Source organism: Salmo salar, chromosome 05, assembly GCF_965601325.2.
Source record: "Salmo salar chromosome 05, fSalSal1, whole genome shotgun sequence".
In the NCBI taxonomy this organism is placed as follows: domain Eukaryota; kingdom Metazoa; phylum Chordata; class Actinopteri; order Salmoniformes; family Salmonidae; genus Salmo; species Salmo salar.
Window position 1 is genome coordinate 39908838 of NC_138295.1, and position 23342 is coordinate 39932179.

The following is a 23342-nucleotide window of genomic DNA, read 5'->3' on the forward strand; positions in this document are numbered from 1 at the left end:
ACAGAGGAGAAGTCAGAGGGAGGAAAGTGTGATGGTAGGAGAGAGGGAAGGGAGCCAAAGGAAAGGTTATGTAGGGATGGGAGTGGCAGAGAAGGGAGGCAAGTGGTGAGGGAAATGGGGGAGTTGGGCTAAGGAAGAGGGCGTTTTGATTAAAAAAGAGACGGAAAGAAGAGTGACAAATCACCTCTCCCCTCAACTGGCCTTCTTTTGCCTGGGCTCAGCTCTCATAATGAGCTGTTGATTGATTCAGAAGTCTTAAGTTGTTTTTCCACACAAGCCTATCCACAGAGCTCTCATCAGGAAACAATCTTATCATTCACAAGTCTTTTCCTTATGGCACTGACTGAATACCAGAGGGATCGAGGTAGAAGTTGCCCCTAATCACAGACCCTTATCTTAATATAACCCTTAAATAGATGAAAGCATTTTAATGTAAAAGTAGTTTGGGGCTACCTACTCTAGAGGGGGTCATCTTTGAATTGAGAGGGACAAGGAAGGGTAATAAGAACAAATCGATGCTTAAGTCTTTTAGCCTGTGATTTCACAAAGGTCACAGGAAGTTTGAAGGTAATAGGTGAGTGGTGGTCCTCTCACAGGTCGATGGATTCAGGGGAGTAGTCGTGACCCCATCCCTGTGGTGCTCTGTTGAAGTTGGGCCGTTTACACATGCGGTCCAGGGTCGTACCAGGGAGGCGCTGGGAGTCCAACAGCTCAAACCCAATCACTGGGATCACCCTCTTACTCTTCTGCTGTGCACCTCCGAATGGCATGGCCGCTCTGAGGGAGAGGGATGCTTATGTTAGAAGTGTATATTTGAGGAAGAGAATGACTCAGTATATCCAAGCTTACATAACACCAAAGACGTTCTCTGAGTATCAGATCTTTCTCACTCAACAGGTGGGCAGAAAGAAGCTTTTAGATGTTATGTGATACCCAGTCATCCACACAGAGCTCCACTAATGACCCTGGCTGGCCTGGTTTATTGACCTTTTAGGTCAGAAATAATCAACATCTGTTGGGAATTCAGGAAGAAACCTTAAGGAATCATCCAACTATAGATGGAGCTTCTTCCCAGTTGTCCCACACAGTTTGTATGCCTCACTTTAAACTTAGACTTAATTAACCCCACATACCTTGTTAATTAAAGGAGTAAACCAATGCATCCATGTGTGCTTCAGATACTGAATGATTGGTACCAAAATGACTGACAGTGGACTAATAAAGTTGTGGAGAGGAAGAGTCTCAGACCAAGTTTAGCCTTTGTTCTGGCAGTTGCCTCATCGGTGTGACGTGTGCCAGGTTAAAATGAGCCCCTTTGTGCGCCATCAGTCTTTAAGGGGCTGAAAGGCATGCAGACCCCCTGGAGGATCATTTTTCAAGAGCCCATGCTAAAATAGCCGCCCGGCTGCCTGACAGCCACAGTCCAAGGAGGTGCGAGCCAGAGGCGGGATTGCTTTTCAAACCGTGGAAACATGGACGGGTGCCGAGGGAAGCTAATTTAAGAGATATTTGTGATATTCATTTGATAGCATGCTTTGGTCATCTGCGGCTCTATTTGATGATGGGCGATCGCTAATCCTGTGCTAAACGTGCATTAAGCCTCAACCCGAGCCATGTTCTCTACTTTGATGAGGTGGGTCTTGAATTTGTCTTTCCAAAGAATACATGCATAGTATTGTCCTGCCTTTGTACTGTGAAGTGTGAAGTCCTCAGAGGTCCTCTAGTTAGACGGCCTCTATGTTTGTGACTTGGCTACACCTGTCAGGGTTCCATGTGATCTCAGTTCCCTCACCTGTTGAAGCACCTGTACTTGGCGGGCTGTAGTGTGATCCCCTGTGGGTTAGTGAGGTAGTGAGACTCACCTGTTGAAACACCTGTAGTTGGCAGGCTGTAGTGTGGCCCTCTGTGGGAACTGGGTGCTGAGGGAGGACAGGAGGTCCTCACTGTCACCCAGGGCTTCCCTCCAGGGGGAACAGTAGGACCTGGTTGTCAGGTTAAACTTCTCACGGGGGATCTCCTTCAGGGGGCCCACGTAGCCTAAGGTCAGTTAAGTCCCAGACTCATTCCCTGAAAGCTCTTACGGTTTACACATTTAAAGCAGGTTGTTTTGATCTGATATTGGTCCTGGCTACAATAGTAAGTGTTAAACTTGGTGTAAATCCAGCACAATAAACAAGGCTTAGCTGGCTGTCACTCAGACTCAAAACCAACCTACTGTTAGGTCAGGACACTGATACACTGATACACTCAACACACTAGCATCCAGAGTGTTATCTGATATTCTCAAGCACAGCCTTAAAAACAAACTGTCAGTCAATAGTGTTTTGTTTCACCTTTTCCTTCCAAAATGTAACGTGTCCAAAATGGGTGGTAAAACCCCCTTTGTCATAACAGCACACTCAAATGGATAGTTCATCCCAAAATCAAAGTTTGTCATTTCCATAGCTCAAAAGTAATCTGAAGTAAAGCTGAGCCAACCTCTGAATGTAGGGGTGACCTATCCCTTTAAGCCATGTGGTTCTAATCCCTCTCGCGTTACCAGCTACCTGGGGCAATGACGTTGGGGCTGCCCTTCATGGCCACAGTCTTCTGTAGAGTGGTGATCAGGTTGTGGTTGTCAGGCATCAGATATGCCTGGTTCTCTTTCCCCCTCTGGGACTCCTGTATGGTCTGGGGGGGCATGGGCTCTGGAAGGCCCTGGGCAGGGACACAACATTCTGGATTAGCTTCATTCAAACTCAGTTGTGTGCATTATCATGGGAAAATAACCACAATGGAATAACAACCAATTTTGGGGACAGGTCCACTGCCTCAATCTCTCCATCATACAGCCAATGATATCCACTCATTACAGTAGATTTCGCCTAGAATTTCTATGTTACCACCTGACAGGTGCTATATAGAACCTAAAATAGTTATTTGGCTGTCCCCATAGAAGAATCCTTTTGGGTTCCAGGTAGAACACCTTCCACAGAGGGTTATACATGAAACACAAAAGAGTTCTACCTCTTTGCGTTCCATGTAGAACCCTTTCCACAGAGGGTTATACATGGAACCACAAAAAGTTATACCTGGAACCAAAAAGGGTTCTCTTATTGGGACAGCCGAAGAACCCATTTGGAACCCTTTTTTCGAAAGCGTGGCCCTCTTATTTCTACCAATAACCTTGACCCAGTTCTCGTGCTCCGAGAGAACAGAGTACAGCAAAGCAGAAAGTGAGAGGGGACGGCCTAGGTTTCACTGCCTCATCAAACAGCTCTGCCATAAATCTACCAGGCTAACAAGCTGCTTGCACAATACTGCACATCAGGATGACAAGTCCGTGGGTCTAACAGTCCGTGGGTCTAGCTCAGTGGATATGTCTGTATATGTACAGTATTGCCTTATTCTGTTTCCATAGAAATAAAATGTCTTTGAACATTGAGCATTCTGTTCTACATTGAAATGTCATGGCATCTCTAGCGGAGAGAGGCAGGGTGTGTGTGTTTGAAATGTGATAATGTGTATGTATGAGAATGTCTGTGTGTGTGCGTGAATTCGTCCGTGCATACATGCATGTGTGTGTGTTCTTACATTGCTGTAATGGTCATGGACTTGGTTCTCCAGTGTGAATCTCTCCACCCGTCTCAGTCTCTCCTGGAACATGCGGGAGCCGCGGTTGGACGGAAGGTTTAATTCCTCCATCATCACATCCTTGGGAACACTGATCTTCTTCCCCAAGTTCATACCTCCTGGCACACACAAACAAAAGCACAGAAGAAAGATAAAGTATTATATTTGTCTTTCACTAGGTCTCAAAGTGCTTTGCATTGTATGGGGGTAAGACTCAATTTACCACTAAGTCAAAGTAATTAAACCATTTTAATAAGTAAGACAAGTAAGCAGGGAAAGGCATGAACTGGAGACACAAACAGACAGATACTTACAGAGAATAAGACAGGTACAGGGACTCAGATCTGAGGATAGAATCTGATTTACTATATCTGTCTTTGACTTGCACAGTAGCATCTCTATCTGCTGGCCTGTGTCAGTCAGAGAAACCCTGTGAATGATGAATCACAAAGAGAGAACCTGGCTTCCCCCAGCAACAGGGGTTTCCTCATGACTCATGCTCCCTGAAGTGTTCTTTTTCAGTACGTAGGAGATTAAGGTCTCTGGCTCCACTCAGCTCCAAACTATTTATTGAAGATCAACTGACCCGACCCATAACCTCATATCATATCACTAATCCACAAAGCCTAGTGTTGAGTTTACTATTTGGCCCCATGCATTGTCACCAGGTTGTAGCATTACACTATAACTTTGGAATAGCCCTGAGAGATGCAGGCTGAGGATGTGTAATGTTTGTTGTGGTGCAGTGTTGCATGGGTAACTGGGTATATAAATAGGATGTTTGGAAGAAGTATCTCTTATAGGAACTCTGTCTTTTTCTTTTTCTTTCTCTCTCTCTTAATCTCTCTCTTTCTCTCTCTCTCACTCACTCTCAGTAAAGTTTATTTGAATTCCTGCCTTATGCCAGCTGCATTGTCGACAGGACTTGCCTTTTGAAGTGCCTGTTTAAAACCCACCAACCGGGGAATCACATTTTGCTGAGTCAGATGGGCCTGATGCCAGCACCTGCTGCTGGCTAAGACCATCGGAAAACAGACAAACAAAACCACACGGAATGCCTCCTGAGTATTGTTCGGCCCACTGAGGGTTCTAACTCCAGAGTTCTACTGTAGAGTCTCTTGGGTTTAGGGTTTAGGGCTCCCTCCCTCCCCCATCTACAGGATGGAGAGTCTGAGGGCCATGTTTAAAACCGGTCTCTATATCAACGAGTATGCATGACTCCAGTAGAGACCTGGTACTGGCAGGAACCCAGCAATCAGAGGAACTCAAGAGAGCTCTCATACAGGTATGTATCATATCATACTGATTTGTACTGATACGTCCCAAATGGCAGCCTATTACCTATATTGTGCACTACCTTTAACCTTTAATCCGTTAACATACTGTATAAGTTTGTGAGTACTAATGTGTTGCGGTGTGTGATTAATAACTATACTCTGTAGCCTATGCCTGTGTGTATGAACTGTTTGCTACTGCTGTCTAAGTCAAACCTAATGTCCCCGCTTTGGAGTTTAGTCAAGTTTATTCAATTCCATGTCTAGGCTGACAGACATTTGAACTCTGCTGTTCTCAGAGCTGATTTCCCCCTCGGGAGATCAATAAAGTACATTCAGTTGAATGTAACCATAGAATTGAATGGGAATAGTAATTGAATATAGTCTTACCACCCCTGGCCTCTGTACACAGAGCCTTGGCTTGCTGTATCCTCTGCTTGGACAGGTCATCATACACTGATTGCATCATCTTACTCTGGTGGGGGATGGATTAGATGAACGGATGAACAGAGGACACGTTAGGCTCTGGTTTGGGAATACAAGCTCAAATACATATTTTAGATCTTTTACAAGATCACAGTAGTTGGCTACAGTGTGTCACTCAAAGACCCCCCCCCCCCCCCCCCCCCCAAAAAAAAAATAAACATGCACATAGATATGAATTAATCATAGTATCATTTTAACAGTTATAAACAAATCATCTTTTGTGTATGGAAACATGAATATAACTCATGAATATGTTGTTTGAGCGTAATATATTCTCTAGATCTAATATAGAAAGTCCCTTAGAGATTAGCTTTTTTCTGGAAGCTATCATTAACTACCATGAACACCACAATAAGATGAGTGCTCCAAACATACGCTGTAGCTGCATGACTGATCCCCATCAGCGGTGGTGTAAAGTACACAAGTAAAAATACTTTAATGTACTACATAAGTCGTTTTTTGGGGTATCTGTACTTTACTATTTATATTTTGGAAACTTTTACTTTTGCTTCACTACATTCCTAAAGAAAATAATGTACTTTTTATTCCATAGATTTTTCTCTGACACCCAAAAGTACTAGTTATATTTTGAATGCTTGGCAGGACAGGAAAATGGTCCAATTCACACACTTATCAAGAGAACATACCTTGTCATCCCTACTGCCTCTGATCTGGCATACTCACTAAACACAAATGCTTGGTTTGTAAATTATATGTTGGAATGTGCCCCTGGATATCTGTAAATTAAAAAAAACTAGAAAATGGTGTCGTCTGATTTTTTTTCCTTTTACTTAAGTAGTATTTTACTGGGTGACTTTCACTTTTACTTGAGCCATTTTCTATTAAGGTATCTTTACTTTTACTCAAGTATGACAGTTGGTTACTTTTTCCACCACTGCCCATCAGCATGGCTGGCAGATGGATAACCAATAGCATGTATAAACAGAAAGTTACATCTGTATTTCCTCCTGTAAGACATGTAGATTACATTTTCACACACATCTGTTGACATATTCACACTGCACTGTGCTGGACGATAGCCAAGTTGGAGTAAAATCTTGCAGGTTTCCTAGATCAACCCGATCCAGCGTATGATTCCATCTTACCTGTCTCTCTTCTCACAGGTTCAGCAGTAGAGGTGACGTGAGGTGAAATGAGGTGATGTGAGGTGAGTATATCGCCGTGTGATTTATCGTCTCTGAATCTGGGATGCCTCCCTATCCCACTCTGATGCTTCTCATCTGTGAGGGAACAGTTTGTATACCAGTGATCCCTGGATGCTCCGGGTGCTAACCTCACAGGGTTATTTTAACAGAGGCGAGGAGTGAGAGAGCCAGGGGATGAGGGGGCAAGGGGGTAAGTTGAGAGGGCTGGTTGGGAGGGGGGTGTAAGGGTGTAAGGATTTACAACCCTGCCCTCCTGTGTCCCTGATAATAAAAATCTGAACCCCTCTGTGTGTGTGTGTGTGTGTGTGTGTGTGTGTGTGTGTGTGTGTGTGTGTGTGTGTGTGTGTGTGTGTGTGTGTGTGTGTGTGTGTGTGTGTGTGTGTGTGTGTGTGTGTGTGTGTGTGTGTGTGTGTGTGTTCTGACGGAACAGCTGTTGACTCCGTCCAGACAGTGACAGTGAGCCCTCAGAGACCAAGCATTTAACTGCTCCTTGGCATGATGAACGGATACACACGTACACACACACACACACAGGATGACGTCATCAGGATGCCCACCTGTGCATCACAGAATTCGTGACGTGCCAGTCAAAGAGGAGGTCATTGGCGTGGAGAGGGCGTAGGCGGGTTCAAGGGTTAGAGGTTAGTGCCTGGCAGAGTTCTATTTTTACACCTGTGAGATTTGCCCGGACACATTCACTGTGCTGCTCTTGCTTTCTAAGGCCCCACTTTACATTTACAGAAGACCATTGAGGCATTGTAGAGATTGTGCTTCATATTGATTTACTTTCTAGTGTTTTTCCATTCACTGGCGTGAGCAATAATTGCTCAGGCATCAATTTCATTTTTTCTTGTCTAGCTGATTACCACCGCTTGAGGTAACTGCGAAGTGCTTGCTTATTGTTTTAAAAAACAAAAGCTTTTTTTTTTTACTCATTATTTTATCCCATTTTCTTTTTTAAAGCCATAAACTACTATGTAATCCAAAGGCTGTTTTGAGACTGATCAATACCAGAGTTTTTCTCTGATAAGGATGTTTTCTCATCACATTTGAGATTGCTTATCGATTTTCTCATCATTCGAATGGCTCTAAAGTCCCCTCTCTGTCCTGTCAGAAAACAGCCCAGTCATCCTGACGGCCTGTCCTAATAAATCATACAAAATCTCGCATTTATGTAACTATGTAACAATGTAAAACAAAAATATAAACACAACATGTAAAGTGTTGGTCCCATGTTTCATGAGCTGAAATAAAAGATCCCAGAAATGTTCCATATGCACAAAAAGCTTATTTCTCTCAAATTTTGTGCACACATTTGTTTATATCCTGTTAGTAACCATTTTTCCTTTGAAAAGATAATCCATCCACCTGACAGGTGTGGCATACCAAGAAGCTGATTAAACAGCATGATCATAACACAGGTGCACCTTGTGCTGGGGAAAATAAAAGGCCACTCTAAAATGTGCAGCTTTGTCACACAACACAATGCCACAGATGTCTTATGTTTTGAGGGAGCGTGCAATTGGCATGCTGACTGCTGGAATGTCCACCAGAGCTGTTGCCAGAGAATTGAATGTTCATTTCTCAACCATAAGCCGCCTCCAATGTCATTTTAGAGAATTTGGCAGTACGTCCAACCGGCCTCACAACCGCAGACCCCGTGTACCCACGCAAGCCCAGGACCTCCACATTCGGGTTCTTCACCTGCAGGATCATCTGAAACCAGCCACCCGGAAAGCTGATGAAACTGTGGGTTTGCACAACAGAAGAATTTCTGCACAAACTGTCAGAAACCTTCTTAGGGAAGCTCATCTGCGTTGCTCGTCATCCTCACCAGGGTCTTGACTTGACTGCAGTTTGGCATTGTAACTGACGTCAGTGGGCAAATGCTCACATTCAATGGCCACTGGCATGCTGGAGAAGTCTGGTCTTAACGGATGAATTCTGGTTTCAACTGTACCGGGCAGATGGTGCCGTGTGGGCAGGCGGTGTGCTGATGTCAGCGTTGTGAACACAGTGCCCCATGTTGGCTGTGCGGTTATGGTATGACATAAGCTACGGACAACAAACACAATTGCATTTTATCGATGGCAATTTGAATGCACAGAGATACCGTGACAAGATCCTGAGGCCCATTGTTGTGCCATTCATCCGCCACCATTACCTAATTTTTCAGCATGATAATGCATGGCCACATGTTGCAAGGATCTGTGCACAATTCCTGGAAGCTGTAAATGTCCCAGTTCTTCCATGGCCTCCATACTCACCAGACATGTCTCCCATTGAGCATGTTTGGGATGCTCTGTGTTCGACAGCATGTTCGATAACTTCACGCAGCCATTGAAAAGGAGTGGGACAACATTCCACAGGCCACAATCAACAGCTTGATCAACTCTATATGTAGGAGACGTGTCGCTCTGCATGAGGCAAATGGTGGTCACACCAGATACTGACTGGTTTTCTGGTCCACACCCCTACCTTTTTAAAAAAGGTATCTGTGACCAACAGGTGCATGTCTGTGTTCCCAGTCATGTGAAATCCATAGACTGGGGCCTAATTAATTTATTTCAGTTGACTGATTTCTTTATATTAACTGTAACTCAGTAAAATCTTTAAAATTGTTGCATGTTGCGTTTATATTTTTGCTCAGTGTAGTTACCCTGTACCTGCTAATGTAGCACCACTGAATGTAAATAGTGACACTTTTTGATTAGTGTATGTTTTTCAACTATCATCTTTCTTGAAAAATAGGACAGCAAGACACCATTTGGTATCAAACTCTTTAGCACAGAACATAGAGGGGGAGGGTGAAACCCACTTGACTGGTGTCATCTGCTAGTGAGTGCTGCCCCTCTGGCCCCCTATACAGTGTGTTGCTGTCATGTGGAGTGGGCTGCAGGACCACCAGGTAGTGACAGCTGACAACAGGACAATACGAGCCCATTGAAGCTAAGGGTTTGTGTAATGAAGGTTCCTTTAAAACTGATTGTCTAGAGGATCTGCAGATAAAACAGTGGCTGGAAGGAGGGAAGGAAGGAATCTAGCTGTCCTCAACACAAGGTAGTCTTATAGGATAATTCAAAAGAGAATTAGACAGTGCCGTAGGAAAGTGCTGGCAAATGAGGTAGGAAGCCATACAAAGCAGCGTCACACACACACACACTGAGGCTTTTAGACCTTGGTAACAAGGATTCAACTAAGTTTTAGTTTGAATAAGTCATCAGTCAAATGGACCAAACCGTATGAAGAACACAGGCTTTGAGCTCGGCTTTGGCTAACCTACATCTCATTCGCTCGTGTCGCAGGTGCTTGGATCACTGAATCTCTTTTTCCCCTACTGTGTTTCTGTGGGCTGAGCCTGTTCTGTTCCTAGGTCTTGGTCCCAGTGCAGACTGAAGCAGGGTGAATGATGTATGGACTGCTGTGTGAGTCTCTGCATGACTTCATCAAGGAGTCGTATGGAGATGATGTGTGGAAACTGGTCAGAGAGAGGGCCGATGTCAGGCTACACTCCTTTGTCACCCACCAGGTAGATTTTTGACATTTTGCTCACAAAATAAAACCGGTATGTATTTATGTTTCGAGGGGTCCTGATATGCCAATTGATACAGTATTTATGTCCGGGAGCACTCTATACGTAGTTCTAGTTCTAGTTTCTAGTTTCTAGTTTGAGCTCTATAGATTGCCATGAGTAGAAATGTCTCTCTGCAGGTCTAAAGTGAAAGTGTCTGTAGTTCTGTCTGTTGCTGTTGATGATCTCCGCCAGCATCTGTGTCTCTCTGAAGGTGTACAGTGAAAGTGACCAAAGTTCTGTCTTCGAATACCTGTGTGTGTTTGCAGGTGTACAGTGAAAGTGTCATCCCGCGTATTGCTAAGGCAGCCAGCGGAGTGACAGGAACCCCCTACAACGAGCTCATGAACTCCTGGGGGGTCTATTTCCTGGGCTTCGTAGGGAAGTACGGTTACGACAGGATCCTCAAGGTGGGACTAGCGCTTATCCTGGAACTGTCAAAAAAAATGTTATTGTGTTTTTGATTGATGGTTTGATTATTGCTTTTCAACATTATTTATCTGTATTGTATTTACCTGTGTTGTGTCTGTGTTGAGTGGTTGCATTTTCTTTTGTTGATAAGGGTTTTATATCTCTGTGTTGAGCTCTTGTTTCTGTGTCTGCATGTCCCAGGTGTTGGGTCGTCACGTGCGTGACTTTGTGAACGGGCTGGATAATCTCCACGAGTACCTGCGCTTCAGCTACCCCAAGGTCCAGCCCCCTACCTTCTTCTGTCAGGAGGAATCAGCTACCGGAGTCACCCTCCACTACAGGTCTGAGAGGCGAGGATGAGAGAGAGAGAAATAGAGAGAGAGATGAATAACTCCAAAACCCATACACCAAAGATAATCTCACCCCTCCCCTCCCCTCTGTCCTGTAGGAGTAAGCGCAAGGGTTACCTCCACTACGCCATGGGCCAGCTGAGACAGATGGGGAAACAGTTCTATGACACAGATATCCACGTGGAGGTGCTGTCTGAACAACTGGTGGGAGACTACTCACACGTCACCATGAGGTCAGAGTCAGGCGACACAAACACTCACCGGTGTCCCAAATGGCACCCTATAGTGCTCTGGTCAAAAGTGCTGCAGTAAAAAAAGGACGACATTTGGGACTCAGGCACTCTCTAAACAAATCAACCTCCATTTGTATCATGCGCATTAGACTCAGAAACCTCTGCTTAGTAGCACTGAAGTCATGATACAATGGATAACCATGGAGTGTATCTATGTACAGCTTTTCATAAAGTCTCATTGTTTACATGATTTGGGAAGGGGGGGGGGGGGGGGGGGGGTAATCTCCTCCACCGTGTAGATGTCATGTATACATTGCATGAGTAAGTGGTGTAAGTTAGTTGTCTGTGTTGCCTGTGTTTTCTGTTTTCTGCAGGCTGAACTTTGACAACTCCGCCTACCGTTACATCATGAAGGAGGACGAGGAGGAGCAGGAGATTCTGCCCATCACCAGTGACTTCTTCTTCGAAGTCTTCCCCTTCAACATCGTTTTCAGACAGGTAAGCCATCAGTCTCTCCTCTTCTCCTCCTCCCATGAAGACCACTCTGATATCATCTGGATATTCATTAACATCAGCATTGCCTCTTTGCGAACGGAACATGTGTAGCTGTACCGTGCTAAATCCACACTCAAAACGTAGCTATCCATGCTTAGACATACCATATTTCATGAATCTTCTCTGTGTGCTCTATGTAGGACATGGTGGTGCACAACGTGGGCTCTGGCCTGGCCACAGTCTTCCCTGACCTGGATGGGAAAAAGATCAATGATGCCTTCCTGCTGGCGCGCCCCCTGGTGGAGTTTACCTGGAACATGGTGATACCTCTTCTGTTCCCACACAATTCTAGTTCCTACCTCTTAAAACATCACACACATTTACTCTTCTCTTCTTCTTCTCAATGTCATGTACTGACATTGAACGTATTATCTGGTTTAAATCCACACAGATCATCTCCCACCCCAACAACCTGTTTGAGATAATGTCCAAGGAGCCAGTGAAGAGAGAGAGGAACCTTCATAACAGAGTCCAAAGTAAGAGAGGAACCCATTTAAAAGGGGCAACACATAACTGTGTGTGCGAAAAATGTTAAATTGATGACTTTGTTCTTTTTTTTTCTGATAGTACCTTCTATCCCCTCCATCTCGTAGGGTTTTTGAAGGTTGACAGTTCTGTATGTTCTCTCTCTCTCAGATTCGGACTATGAGAATGCTAACCGTACAGCTGACGTAGACGTGGAGCTCATGGCCTTCCAGTCCATCATCGGCGATGACTACAAAGGTCACGATCCTTTAGAACGGTGTTTCTCAATCCTGGTCCCAGGGATCCAAAGGGGTGCACATTTTTGTTTTTGCCCTAGCACTACACACATGATTCAAATCAAATGCCTGATGATGAGTTGATTAGTTGAATCGACTGTGTTAGTGCTAGGGCAAAAACAAAAATGTGCACCCCTTTGGGTCCCCGGCACCAGTATTGAGAAACACTGCTTTAGAACCCTCACACCAACACTGACCTGACCCCTGTGTGTGTGTGTGTGTGTGTGTGTGTGTGTGTGTGTGTGTGTGTGTGTGTGTGTGTGTGTGTGTGTGTGTGTGTGTGTGTGTGTGTGTGTGTGTGTGTGTGTGTGTGTGTGTGTGTGTGTGTGTGTGTGTGTGTGTGTGTGTGTGCGCATGATTGTGTGCGTGCGTGTGTGTGTGGGTTTGACGCTGTTCTTCTCCCCTCTCAGATGGCAACAGTGCTAATGCTATGGAGAGCTGGGGTGATGGCAGTCGCTGTCTGAAACTGAAGGGACAGATGAGATACATGCCTGAGTGGGAGTCCATCATCTTTCTGGGAACCCCTGTGTAAGACACACACGCACGCACGCACGCACGCACACACACACACACACACACACACACACACACACACACACACACACACACACACACTCATTGGTGGTTTGTTCTGTTCTGTTGAATAGCATTATGTGTGTGCTTGTGTGTGTTTCTACAGGATGGAGAGTCTGAGCGCCATGTTTAAAACCGGTCTCTATATCAACGACCTGAGTATGCATGACTCCAGTAGAGACCTGGTACTGGCAGGAACCCAGCAGTCAGAGGAACTCAAGAGAGCTCTCATACAGGTATGTATCATATGATACTGTTTGTACTGTAGTTACTAATTTGTACTGAAGCATCCCTAATAATATCCTATTACCTATATTGTGCACTACCTTTAACCAGAGTGCACTATAAAGGGAATAGGTTGCTATTTTGGATACGACATATGTCTATGGTCAGGATGACTCAGTGCTGTGACGCCTCTCTATCGCCGCTCTGTGGTGAGTGCAGGAACAGAAGAAGTCCAGTAAACTGGAGGAGAGTATGAAGATGCTAGACTATGAGATGAAGAAGACAGATGATCTGCTCTACAGGATGATCCCTAAACCCGTGGCCAAGAGACTACGCAAGGGAGAGCCTGCCGTCAACACCTGTGAGGTCAGGACGGACTGTTAGCATGGCCAAGGGTGGGGTGGTGTGTGTGTGTCCCGCCTGTCTACCTGTCTCCCTGGCCCACCTGTCCAACCTGTCCCACCTGTCTCCCTGTCTCCCTGTCTCACCTGTCTCCCTGTCTCCGTCTCACCTGCAGGTGTTTCCAGACGTGACCATCCTGTTCAGTGATGTGGTGGGCTTCACCCGTATCTGCAGCCACATCACACCCATGCAGGTGGTCTCCATGCTCAACACCATGTACACACTCTTCGACACACTCAGCGAGAAGCACCGTGTCTTCAAGGTGTGTGTGTGTGTGTGTGTGTGTGTGTGTGTGTGTGTGTGTGTGTGTGTGTGTGTGTGTGTGTGTGTGTGTGTGTGTGTGTGTGTGTGTGTGTGTGTGTGTGTGTGTGTGTGTGTGACGACTGATCCCTTGGCGTGTGTGTGTAATATGTTAACCCTATTCTCTCCTCCTAGGTTGAGACCATAGGTGATGCATACATGGTGGTGGCGGGGGCTCCAGAGAAGACTAAATACCACGCCCACAACATCTGCGACATGGCCCTGGACATGGTGCGCTCCATAGACCACCTCAAAGACCCCTCCAATGGCAACAACATACAGATCAGAGTGGGTGAGTGGAGACGCAATGGGGAACCACTCTCATCCTGAATCTCAGTGGCTGTGTGCTCTGCGTATACACATGTTGGTGAAGCAGATGTGTGTTTAGTTGGGTCAGTAACAGAAGGTATGCGTTGCAGGGATCCACTCTGGCATGGTGGTGGCCGGGGTGGTGGGCCATAAGATGCCACGCTACGGTCTTCATGGCGACACAGTCCACACCGCATCAGCCATGGAGAGCAACGGCAAGGTAAGAAAGAAAGAAAGAGAGAGAGAGAGAGAGAGAGAGAGAGAGAGAGAGAGAGAGAGAGAGAGAGAGAGAGAGAGAGAGAGAGAGAGAGAGAGAGAGAGAGAGAGAGAGAGAGAGAGAGAGAGAGAGAGAGAGAGAGAGAGAGAGAGAGAGAGAGAGAGAGAGAGAGAGAGAGAGAGAGAGAGAGAGAGAGAGAGAACACAAGACAGTCAAAGAAAAGGAGTGGGAGAGGAGAAGATAAATGAAGATGAATTTGTAACATCTTCTATTGATCCAGGTGTTCTATGACTGATATGACTGATCATGATATGACTGATCTGACTCTTCTCTCTCTCTCTCTCTCTCTCTCTCTCTCTCGCTCGCTCTGTCTCTCTGTCCCGTTCAGGAGATGCACATCCAGCTCAGCAGCGCTACCTATGAGCACCTGAAGGGAAGTCACTTCATCTTTGAAAGGAGAGGCACTATCACCATCAAGGTCAGGGGTCACCAATGTCACAATGGCAACCTTACCGACCCCTGTAACTATTAGCGACCAACTGGTATTCATGTCCGCAGTGTGAGGTCATTTGAAATTTGAAGCCAACACGGACTCTCAGTTTTCCCATTCAAGAATCGAAGTCATTATATGACGCATATAATTAGAGTGACTATATTTCTATGTCATGGCCCTCCCACTTACAACACAGCTGGAGGGCTAAGACCATAATTACTGAAATGTATGCTATTATTTCCCAATCGATGTAATCAAAACATTCTAATTTTCGCCCAAGGAAACAGTTGTTCTGTAATCAGATGTTTGTGTAACATCCTTCTCCCTGCTGTTGCTCCAAGCTGTTTTTAAAGCATTCTGGGAGAACCTGAGAACGAGAGACCAACTGTCTTATAATTTCTGTGTAAACTATTTTAAACAATCAACATTACCCTATACTGGTATTCGCAAACCATAGCTTGGTGGTGGGGGGTCTAAATGTCATCACTGGGTCTGTCTTTGAGTCCAAAGGAAATGCTAAAGTAAATGACTGCTAAAGGTTTGTGAGCCAGACAGCTGATTATCAGGAGGCAGCAGTGACTCACTTCCTCAACAAAGGCTCTCTGTTCCCTGCAACTTTAATGATCAACATCACAGCTGTCCATTAAACCGAACTCTTATCACTTACTCACACAGCGTGTGGGTGTGTGTGTGTGTGTGTGTGTGTGTGTGTGTGTGTGTGTGTGTGTGTGTGTGTCTGCCTGTGCGTCTGTATCTGCCTGTGTGTCTGTATGCTTGCTAATGCATCCTGTGTGTATATGAGCTGTGCCTGTATTTGTGTGATTTGTCGTCCTCTTTCTTAATTGAAATCTTAACTGAAACCTCCCTCCCAGGGTAATGTAGAGATAGAGACATACTGGCTGAAGGGAAAGAGGGATAAGGATGGGAATGCCCAGGCTGCCTGTCCCCAGTTTGAGACCCAGACCATCAGCAAGGCCATCAGTAAGGCTACTATCTCAGCCCCTGAAACCAGCGGAGACCAAGACAGACTGGTAAATGTAGCCTACTGTATCTATGGTCTGGTGCTTTCTGTCAATAACTCTGCTCTAAGGAAAGAGATAAGGAAATATATTGTGATTGGCTGCCCTGAGAGCACATATGACTTCATTTGATTTTAAATGGGAACATTTATGCTGTGAAGAAATCAAATGAAACATCACAACTGCTCTTAGCAGATAGTCAATATAATAATATTTCCACTCCCAGCCCATATCAAAATCTTATGAAATTAGCTTTGTGCCTGGACTGCACATGGCGTAGCTTAACTGTTACATCAAATACCTTGCTAAATCGTGAGAATCTTTGTTTTCATATCATCGATCTATCCCTGGTGTCATGGCTCTATCCCTCTCTCCTTGATCCAGGTGTTCCCGTCGGTGGCAAGGGAGGATGAGGATGATGTGAAGTCCATACGTTCCCACCGTATCAAGATGGATATCTCGGGCCATCACTCCCTGGTGGAGTCTCTGGAGGAATGCCGTGCTGAGGAGATGTCTGTCAGCAAGGTGAGAAGGGTGAGACTCACACTGCTGGATTGTTACCTATGGAGTTCACTTAGACTGAAGGATAGAGTTCAGATTTTACTCTGACACATTTTCTCTCCCTCTCTCTCCGCTTTTTCCACCTATTCCTTTATTTCTGCCCTCTCCCCTCTCACTCCCCTCTTTCGTTCTGTCCTCCTTTCTCTTGCCCCTCTTTTTCTACCTCTCTCTTTTCTCCCTCTCCCCCCTCTCTCCCAGTCTCACTATAAGGATGCCCTCCACCATAACAACGGTCTACAGGACAGTCACATTGAGCTAGACTCTCCAGAGTTTGACGTGCATAATTCCATCATGGCATCTCCAGACGGCTCCATTGACTCCCACTGCTCAGAGAAGAGCGCCATGTGCTCCGTGTCGTGAACCCTTAGTCACCATGGCGATATAGGCCACTTACGGCGAAGGCTCAAGCTGTGGCTGTGTATAAATAATGATAGTTATACTATAACTTTCTTGAAAAAAATGATGCTTTTATATAGTTGTTTCATTTGTTACAAAACGCTGAAGGCTCGGGTAACATTTAACCATGGACATTGTTTTGTTGCAGAGAGCTGTTGTGCCTTATTTGTCCAATGTGTCCATGTTATGGCAATCTACAGTATGTGCGATTAAAGTAGTCCAGGCTAATTTGTGATAACGCCAGAAATGTTTTATCTGTATAAAGGTTAGTCATATATGTTTAATAATATCCTGTTTACCTGACATAAAAGAGAATGTATATGATTCCTACATATTGAATAGAGCACATATAGTTACTTTGTAACACATACTACATGTATTCTGCCTGTGACTGTTAGCTGCACTGCGTGAGTTCACTCCGCTGTGTTAGCCTTTCTCACGCATAGCCTACTGCACAACAGAACAGAACAACATGTCACCACTGTGGAAATAAAACAAGGTGACAGCATAGCTAGAGCAAGTCTAATGGAGCTTATTTTCATTGACCCGCGCACATATACTGCATTTGCATTTGGGTTACAATAGAGACCACTTAGAGGCAAGTCACTAAAGGTCAAAACATACACTGAGTATGTGTGTGCATCTGTGTGTGTGTGTGTGTGTGTGTGTGTGTGTGTGTGTGTGTGTGTGTGTGTGTGTGTGTGTGTGTGTGTGTGTGTGTGTGTGTGTGTGTGTGTGTGTGTGTGTGTGTGTGTGTTTGTGCTTTAGTGGAAACTGTTTCATAATACATGGAAATGGAACGCACAGAACAGACAAGTCAATATACATAAGCAGTACATTTGTTCTGCATTATATTATTCATGAAATGGTGACATACAGAACACACAACACATGACTGACAGATTTCCAGAAAAGGGCAATACAATGTGTATGGTATATACTGTATATTCATTTATTCACGTTAGGGAGTACTGTGCGCATGCACTCAAAAGTTATGTAGTGTAACATCCTACTGCTCCTCCTTGACACGCCTTCCATACTTCCTGAACACTGTTGCATGCTGGGTGGCATAACACGAGAAATTAATATAGAAGCATGAAAACATCATACAAAGTCTGAAAATAATAGCAAGCATCATTGTCCAGAGAGGACTTGTTGCCTTCCTCTCCTGTCTGCATGCCTCTCTAGTTCTCTCATGCCCTTCAGACCACGTTCCCAACAGACTGGCAGTCGGATGGAGCTGCCGCGGAAGGTGGCGTCCTTGCGATCCAGACTGCAGCCGTGTGCAGGCCGGGAGTCCTTCGGGGACGGCTCCAGGCCGCAGCTGAAGCAGAAAGTGTAGAAAAAGGCTACCAGGAGCAGGAAGCGGACCACGCAGAAGATGATGACGATCAGGATGGTGTTCACCTGCATGTGCTCCTCCTCCAACCAGAGGCCGGGGTCAAGACGGGGTTAGAGGTCATGGCAGGTGGCAGAGGATCGCTGGAAGTGAGGTAGGGGACTGCTGTCATGGCTGATTGTTCGGTTTGTTGCACTGACAAAATAGAAAGACAAAGAAAACCATGATTTTGTAATGAATCCATGAACAGTAGTGCACTTAACCAGAGACCAGGCGTTTGGAGGGTGTTTGAATGTTAACCCAATATAATTATTATGATACACAGAAAGTGTTTTAAAACAGAATAGAAGTACTCTGAAACACCCAAAGTGGTGCTTCAATCTCAATGATGGGTTTTTAAAGAGAGTCTTGTGTGAATACCTTTTGGGGTTTCAGTGCATGTAAAAGGCAACATCAAAACACAAAAAACATTCTCACAATCAAATGGTTAAGAAATGCAAATGATTTATAGCTTAAATATTGATTGATGGTAAGGGCCTATGGAGAATATTCTTTTGGAGTGGAATTACACCTTGATTTTTTTCAATGCTTTATTAAGACGGATTAGAAACAGGAGGAGACAGAGAGGAAGTTAAAGTGGGACAGGCGGAAGTGGGCAGTAAGATGCTACATTTCATTGGAATTTAATTGTAATTTTACACACTCAACCACACAGCCACATTCTAAAATAATTATTCTGGGGTGAATTGAAATTGACCCAAAAAATAAACAACCAAAATATACTTAATAAAAATGAATGCAAGCCGTTTCAATGATTTGCTCATTTCATTTTACCCAAACAATTCAGATGAAATCTGACATAATATGTTGCTCAAAATGTAAGTATCTTTAATAAGGATAACCAAAGATTGAGAAAATGTTGTGCTTGAACTCATTGGAAGTCTGGTTTTAAGCTTCTTGCACTTCCTATTTTGCCACGTGGCTCTGTTTTTTAGAGGATTGTGGGTAATTCACATTTTTAGACTTTTACACAATGTTGTTTAAAAAAAGAAAAGTATACTTTTATTATATATTAGTATTAAGCAGCTTCCCACTGGGCACACACTTGTTGAATCAACAATTTTTCTATGTCATTTGTCAATGTATTGTGGCATGGAATCTACATGGAAAATAAACTCTTTTTGACTTGGTGAATTTAAGTTGTAATCTCATTGATCAACGTCTCAACCAAATATTACCCAATTATCCACGTTGAAATGACGTCATGTGCCCAGTGGGTTATTATGAGGTGTAATGGATCATGTTGAATGGATATCAAAACAATCAGGCAAAATGACGTTCAATGATGAGATGACCCATTCCTACATATCCAGCTTTTAATGGTAGAGGCAAATACAGTATCCTGCAGTGCTGGCTATAACATCTCTGATGGTGGATTGAGCACTGTACTCAACAATGCCTGCCAAAACGGGTTAAACTGGCAAGTGATCAGATACATAAATCAGTGTTAAATATGAAAATACTCCTGAAGAAGTGATCTAATTCTGCACTGGACAGGATTTGAAACACCATTATAGTGTTAAGAAGCTTTAGAAAGAGGAAACGACTCCAAAAGTGAAGGTATCTAATTCTGCCGTAAACAGAACTCGAAACACTAAAATAATGTTTTCAACCTTTCCGGTAGTGCTCCCAGTCCCTGGCAAGGTGTTGCACAACACTTGATTAAGTGGTGTTACAACACACCATGTAATGTTTCAAAACATCTCATTATGATGTGTTTCAATACTCCCGCAAAGTTAAAGTTTTGCCTCCTTCGCGTTGGTGGCAGCTCAGTTGGGAGAGTGTTTGTTATTCTACATGCATCTGTGGCTTCAAACATCTTAACAGTTAGACAGTCTTGGCTTCAGCATGTTGAGAAAGAAGGACATGGATGAAGTGAAGGGGCCAACAGGGAAGGTTATCATGACAACCATTCCTTGCTAAGAGGCTTGACATCATCCACCATTCGAACACATATTGGGGAAAATAATCATGCCGAGTCACCAACAGTAGGCCGAAACGTTCAAATCAAAACCTGTCTCTCTTCTGTACACAACACAATCACCACAATTTGGAGAAGGCAGACTGGAAATATAGTTCTACCCATCTCCCTTCAAATTAAGTAAAACCCACTTTCACATAGTAGAATGGACTGTTCAATAAATTGATGTGGGATGAAGCTTAGACTAGAGGACTGTGTAGGGTAGGGAACAGGTGATGAGGTATTTTTGCATCTCCTACGGAGTCATCACCATGAAGGCTTGCCAGGCTTCACACATGATTTAAGAGGCTAATCTTGTGATGGTTCAGCTTCTGATTATGTGTCACAACCAAAGTCTCTCCCTGCATATCAATGGTTCAAATCACAGAAGCATGACTTTATTTTCATCCTCTCCAATACTGCCATCTGTTGGCCACACAGGTTGGCTTCAGCACCATGTGGCCAAGGATGATGTTGTTGCAAAAATAGATATTAGTCAGCCACAGCATCTTTCATTAGCTGTAGGCTTTGATCTGCATACAAGTTGCTATGGAAATTCCTTTATCAAAAGATTCCATTGCTATGGTAACACAGAATTAGACATTTTGCTAGCAATCAAGCTTTGCTTTGAACTGTCAACACTGTCAAGCCAGATACAGCTGAACAGTCAAAACAACTGTCAACAAACAACCCATCTGTCTGCTGCTTGATTGAACAAAGATGGCAGAGTGGAGGGACTATATCAAAGCCACTCTGAAGGAGAAGTTTGTGGAGGACGTAGCCATCGTTGGCCTGTACGACAACAAGGCCGTGTGGGCCTCCAAGCCTGGAGGTGTTCTGGCTGCCATCTGCCCACCAGAAGTGGAGGCTCTGGTGGGCAAAGACAGAGGAAGTCTCCTGCAGGAGGGGGTCAGCGTTGGAGGTCGGAAGATGGCAGTGATACGAGACCATATGACAGGTCCTGAGACAGAGATCCTATTCATTGACATCCGGACCAAAGGCAGCGAGAGTTTGGCTCTCACGGTTGCCCTGACGACCAAGGCTCTGGTGTTTGTGATGGGAAAACGAGGGGTGCATGGCGGGATAGTCAACAAGAAGGTGTGTGACATGGCCAAGTACCTCCGCGAGAGGGGTGTGTGACAATCTCCATCCATATACTGAACCCCTATATCAGGAGGCAGTGGATGGGCTTTCCTGCCTTCAAAATATCTTTCTTTAAAGGGCCGATGCAGCCGTTTTATCTCAATATCAAATAAATTAAGGGGAACAACTAAATACCGTACTTTGATTGATTTCAATTAAAATGGCGATGTCGATGTCACCAGGCAGGCCAAAACTACATCCCACCAAAACAAGCTGATATTTCAGGTGGTATTTTCATGCAGCTGTTACATTAAAATGGCATTATGATAATTTTATCAATTTCACAGTATTATTCCAACCTCATAGTGTGGAAATACAGTTGAAGTCGGAAGTTTACATACACTTAGGTTGGAGTCATTAAAACTCGTTTTTCAACCACTCCACAAATTTCTTGTTAACAAATAATAGTTTTGGCAAGTCGGTTAGGACATCTACTTTGTGCATGATACAAGTAATTTTTCCAACAATTATTTACAGACGGATTATTTCACTTGTAATTCACTGTATCACAATGCCAGTGGATCAGAAGTTTACATACACGAAGTTGACTGTGCCTTTAAACAGCTTAGAAAATTCCAGAAAATTATGTCTGGCTTTAGAAGTGTCTGATAGGCTAATTGACATCATTTGAGTCAATTGGAGGTGTACCTGTGGATGTATTTCAAGGCCTACATTCAAACTTAGTGCCTCTTTGCTTGACATCATGGGAAAATCAAAAGAAATCAGCCAAGACCTCAGAAAAAAAATTGTAGACCTCCACAAGTCTGGGTCATCCTTGGGAGCAATTTTCAAGTGCCTGAAGGTACCACGTTCATCTGTACAAACAATAGTACGCAAGTATAAACACCATGGGACCACGCAGCCATCATACCGCTCAGGAAGGAGACGTGTTCTGTCTCTTAGAGATAAATGTACATTGGTGCGAAAAGGGCAAATCAATTCCAGAACAACAGCAAAGGACCTTGTGAGGATGCTGGAGGAAACAGCTAAAAAAGTATCTGTATCCACAGTAAAACGAGTCCTATATCGACAGAACCTGAAAGGCCGCTCAGCAAGGAAGAAGCCACTGCTCCAAAACTGCCATAAAAAAGCCAGACTACAATTTGCAACTGCACATGGGGACAAAGATCGTACTTTTTGGAGAAATGTCCTCTGGTTTGATGAAACAAAAATAAAACTGTTTGGCAATAATGACCATTGTTATGTTTGGAGGAAAAAGGGGGAGGCTTGCAAGCCGAAGAACACCATCCCAACCGTAAAGCACGGGGGTGGCAGCATCATGTTGTGGGGGTGCTTTGCTGCAGAAGGGACTGGTGCACTTCACAAAATAGATGGCATCATGAGGTCGGAAAATTATGTTGATATATTGAAGCAACATCTCAAGACAACAGTCAGGAAGTTAAAGCTTGGTCGTAAATTAGTCTTCCAAATGGACAATGACCCCAAGCATACTTCCAAAGTTGTGGCAAAATGGCTTAAGGACAACAAAGTCGAGGTATTGGAATGGCCATCACAAAGCCCTGACCTCAATTCCTATAGAAAATTTGTGGGCAGAACTGAAAAAGAGTGTGTGAGCAAGGAGGCCTACAAACCTGACTCAGTTACACCAGCTCTGTCAGGAGGAATGGGCCACAATCTACCCAACTTATTGTGAGAAGCTTGTGGAACGCAACTGGAAACGTTTGACCCAAGTGAAACAATTTAAAGGCAATGCTACCAAATGCTAATTTAGTGTATGTAAACTTCTGACCCTCTGGGAATGTAATGAAAGAAATAAAAGCTGAAATAAATCATTCTCTCAACTATTATTCTGACATTTCACATTCTTAAAATAAAGTGTTGATCCTAACTGACCTAAGACAGGGAATTTTTACTAGGATTAAATGTCAGGAATTGTGAAAAACTGAGTTTAAATGTATTTGGCTA

The 23342-nt window shown here is 44.2% G+C and overlaps 3 protein-coding genes across 5 annotated transcripts; 2 read left to right on the plus strand and 1 right to left on the minus strand.

Moving 5' to 3' along the window:
• Nucleotides 1–276: 276 nt before the first annotated feature.
• Nucleotides 277–6655, minus strand: LOC106604841 (myozenin-2). Its single transcript, XM_014199893.3, has 6 exons — nucleotides 6479–6655; nucleotides 5277–5361; nucleotides 3574–3731; nucleotides 2547–2697; nucleotides 1863–2037; nucleotides 277–777 (listed from the first exon to the last, which is right to left on the minus strand). Exons 2-6 carry the CDS (start codon nucleotides 5353–5355, stop codon nucleotides 591–593), a joined length of 750 nt encoding a protein of 249 aa, XP_014055368.1. The 5' UTR covers nucleotides 5356–5361; nucleotides 6479–6655; the 3' UTR covers nucleotides 277–590.
• A 400-nt stretch (nucleotides 6656–7055) lies between these two features.
• On the plus strand, nucleotides 7056–17428 carry LOC106604839 (soluble guanylate cyclase 88E). 3 transcript variants are annotated; one of them, XM_014199885.3, is made up of 19 exons: nucleotides 7056–7179; nucleotides 9912–10067; nucleotides 10379–10519; nucleotides 10722–10861; nucleotides 10969–11103; nucleotides 11478–11601; nucleotides 11799–11918; nucleotides 12050–12134; nucleotides 12295–12381; nucleotides 12830–12947; nucleotides 13099–13228; nucleotides 13437–13583; nucleotides 13735–13881; nucleotides 14055–14211; nucleotides 14339–14448; nucleotides 14834–14923; nucleotides 15811–15969; nucleotides 16342–16491; nucleotides 16717–17428. In XM_014199885.3, exons 2-19 carry the CDS (start codon nucleotides 9945–9947, stop codon nucleotides 16876–16878), a joined length of 2325 nt encoding a protein of 774 aa, XP_014055360.1. In that variant the 5' UTR covers nucleotides 7056–7179; nucleotides 9912–9944; the 3' UTR covers nucleotides 16879–17428. The 3 variants fall into 3 exon arrangements, with proteins under 3 accessions (XP_014055360.1, XP_014055362.1, XP_045574197.1); XM_014199887.3 differs by lacking the exon at nucleotides 7056–7179 and adding an exon at nucleotides 9542–9598; XM_045718241.2 differs by lacking the exon at nucleotides 7056–7179 and adding an exon at nucleotides 9542–9598 and having other exon boundaries at nucleotides 16342–16482; nucleotides 16717–17299.
• Nucleotides 17429–20879: 3451 nt separating this feature from the next.
• On the plus strand, nucleotides 20880–21612 carry LOC106604893 (profilin-3). Its single transcript, XM_014200009.1, has one exon. It carries the CDS (start codon nucleotides 20994–20996, stop codon nucleotides 21411–21413), a length of 420 nt encoding a protein of 139 aa, XP_014055484.1. The 5' UTR covers nucleotides 20880–20993; the 3' UTR covers nucleotides 21414–21612.
• Nucleotides 21613–23342: the final 1730 nt, after the last annotated feature.